Source organism: Oryzias melastigma, unplaced genomic scaffold, assembly GCF_002922805.2.
Source record: "Oryzias melastigma strain HK-1 unplaced genomic scaffold, ASM292280v2 sc01910, whole genome shotgun sequence".
Lineage (NCBI taxonomy): Eukaryota > Metazoa > Chordata > Actinopteri > Beloniformes > Adrianichthyidae > Oryzias > Oryzias melastigma.
This window is the reverse complement of record NW_023418489.1, coordinates 20815-23859: the sequence shown is the minus strand read 5'-3', so window position 1 is coordinate 23859 and position 3045 is coordinate 20815. Positions and strand designations below refer to the sequence as shown.

The following is a 3045-nucleotide window of genomic DNA, read 5'->3' as shown; positions in this document are numbered from 1 at the left end:
CAAATCTAAACCTCATTGACAAATTCTGAATTTCCCTTTCGTAATAAACATATTCACAAGTTTTAATAAAGTGGGGGGAACTGAAGCACTCAGAGAAAACCCACACAAACACGTTATTAGCGTGCCGCCCGTTTTTGTTTTTTTGTTTTTTTTTGTAATGCTAGACAAGACTGTGGGCGAAAATGGGCGAACCCCATTTGTATTAACGTTACATGATAAGTGCATGTTGGTTGATTGCACTGTACAGGTTTGCCCATTTCCCCCGGAGACAGTCTGTGTCTGGCCGCAAGGTCAGTTCATTCTAATACAATACTAACGACTAAAGTACGATACAGTGGTATGTCATATCATAACATGGTCCCCGGACATTTGTTTAAAGAATAAAAAAACAAGGTTAAAACAAAAAGTAAAAAGTAAACAAGAAATAAGTTCCTTTATGGTGCGTAATGCCTTCTTTGATTGTTCTTGCTTCTAAAACCATCAAACTCCCTAGTAAAAGCTAAATTTTGCTGCTTAAATCTGGTGACATGCTCTCTTAAACTTTCCCTTTCCTGCTCCAGAAACTTATTTTCATTATTGGCAGCAGAATGTTTTTCTTTTGCAGCCAAAAGTATTTTCTTATTGTCTAAAGTACTGAGCTCTTCCTGCAGTTTTTCAACTTCCCCGTAGAGAATCAAAGTACTTTCCCTCTTTTTCTTGGTCTCTTCTTTTACATTTTGATACGCTAAGTCCACGTTCTTTAGGTTCTGGACCGACTCTGTTAAAGCCACCTTTATTTTCTGAAGGTTGGTTGTTTCCTCCTTCAGTAAATCGAATTCTGCTTTTGCTTTGTTATACATGGCGAGACCCTCTTCTGCTTTTTTCTCCTGAAGCTTTAGATCTAAAATTTCATTTTCAAGATCCTTCTTGGTTTTCTGGAAAAAGGATTTTTCCTCCATCAATGTGGAAATCTTGAGGTGGTCTTTTTTCTGAAGGTGTTTCTGCAGGTCTTCAAGCTCCTGGCTAGAAGCCGCTGTTTCCTGCTGCAGATTCTTGACTTGATGTTTCAGGACTTTGGCTTGAAGAGAGTCATTGTCGTTCTTTGCAGCAAAGTTTTCCTCTTCTAAAATATCGAAACTCTCTTGAACATCCCCGAGACCTTCGATCTCATCTTCCAGTTCTATAACTTCCAGGAAGAGATCTGAGTTTGTCTCCACAGTTTTGTGTGTTTCTGCTCTGACTTTCAGCCATTCAGATTCACAGACTTTGTGATTTTGGGAAGATTCTGTCCAAGCCTCTTTTACTTTCACCTTCAACAAATTGGAGCAATCAATTTTTTGCTCTAATTGCTTTTTCGCATTCGTGTTCTGGACCTTCAAATCGGAAATTTGACTCTCCAGACCTTGGTGGAGTTTCTCCAAGCCACATTTCTCCTCCAACAGTTTGGAAAAGTCTTCCTTTATTTGGTTTTGTTCCGGAAGATGTTTTTCCAAGTTTTCAACTTCCTGTTTAGATGCTGCGGTGAGCTCCTGCAGTTTCAGGACTTGCCGTCTTAAAGCAGTCATGTTCTTCTTAAGGAGAAGGGTTTCTCCTTGTGCTGCGATGTTTTCTGCTTTCAGAGAATCAAGTCTTTCTTGTTCTGTACTCAAAAGTTTGATTTCCTGCTGCAGTTCTTGAACCTCCCGTGACAGATTTTTGTTTTTCTTCTTCTTCTTCTGGATTACTGCTTGGACTTTGTCAGAGTCAGAACCCAGATCTTGAAGGCGTTTGAGAGACTTTGTCAAAGCCTCCTTTGTCTTCTGGAGGTTGTTGGTTTCCTCTATCAGGAGATCCAGCTGATGCTTTTCTGGATGCTCAGCAAACTGCTCTTCTGCTTTGGCCCTCTCCTCTCTTAAATATCTAAGCTCATCTTCTAAGTCTTCTTTCAGATCTGCAAACCGCTGTTTTCTTTTCATCATTGCAGGAAGAATATTTTCCGTATCCTGTGTTTCTAGAATCTGCAATCGCAGCATTCCAATTTGATGCTGGAGACCTGAAGTTTCCCGCTCTAACTGCCGACACTGAGCAGACTTCTTCAGGTGATAGAGCTCCAGTTCTTGCTGGAGAGCTACTTTCTTCTGAAGTTTATTCAGTTCAATGAGCTGGGCAGCTTTTTTCCTTTTCAGAACTCGTTTCTGCAGTTTGACGATTTTCTTTCTTTGAGTCAGCTCATCTAACGGCTGAAGGATAGCCTGTAGAGAGTTGCATTCTTCTTGGAGACTCTCTATGGTTTTACAAAGGTTGACAACGTCTTGTCTTTTTTGTTCAACGCGTTCCTCTTTCGTCGTCTGCTTCTGAAACAAATTCTTCAGATTTTTCAGGCTCATCATTGATAATTTGCTGTTGTTCGATGTTGATTTGTTGTCGCTTTTCCGTTTGCTCATTTCTCTGCTGGACATTTTCCCTTTACGGTCAAACTGTTCAATCTTTGAAATGCTTCTAAGGTATCTGGTCTAACAAGATGCTTTCCCGCTAACACTCATGCTGAGAATGTCAACCCTGCCAAGCAAAAGGAAAATATAAGCACTCCATGATTATGTCAAATTACATCAAATTACGTCATTTATCTGAGAGATGACGTAATGTGACGTTCTAGTTTTGACAGGAGAACGACGTGACGTATTGTTACGTACTAAGAACGATAACCTGCGCTACTTCGTAAAAAAGTTTACTACGTCATCTTTCTTGCGAGATTTAATTAAAAAAATAAACAACAACGAAAACTGACCATAGTAATAAAAAAAGTAATATTTTTTTTACCTCAACAGCCGCCTTCGGGCCGAGCTTTCCGGCGGGTTCGGGTGGTTTCCCACCGTTCGGGTTTCGGTTCGGTATTTCCGTCAACAGAAAGGCCTCCCGCCCTTCCGGCGTACGCCAGCTTTGAAATGGAGCAGAGCCAGTGTAGGTTTTCGCTGTCGCTGTATTTTCTTTGTGCGGGAGCAAATCGGTTGCACCGCTTACCCCGCATGCGCGAACCACACGTCACTTCCGCTCTATGCGACAGAGTCATTTCCAAACAGTGATCCT

General features: G+C 41.1%; 1 protein-coding gene across 1 annotated transcript; it reads right to left on the bottom strand.

The window, feature by feature from the left end:
* Positions 1-131: 131 nt before the first annotated feature.
* LOC112142333 (myosin-2 heavy chain) lies at positions 132-3005 on the bottom strand. The gene is made up of 2 exons (XM_024265614.2): positions 2779-3005; positions 132-2517 (listed from the first exon to the last, which is right to left on the bottom strand). Exon 2 carries the CDS (start codon positions 2415-2417, stop codon positions 435-437), a length of 1983 nt encoding a protein of 660 aa, XP_024121382.1. The 5' UTR covers positions 2418-2517; positions 2779-3005; the 3' UTR covers positions 132-434.
* Between the last annotated feature and the right edge of the window lie 40 nt (positions 3006-3045).

What these genes read in the sequence shown, in the direction of transcription:
- LOC112142333 (XM_024265614.2), bottom strand. Translation starts at nt 2,417, where the DNA reads ATGTCCAGCAGAGAAATGAGCAAACGGAAAAGCGACAACAAATCAACA.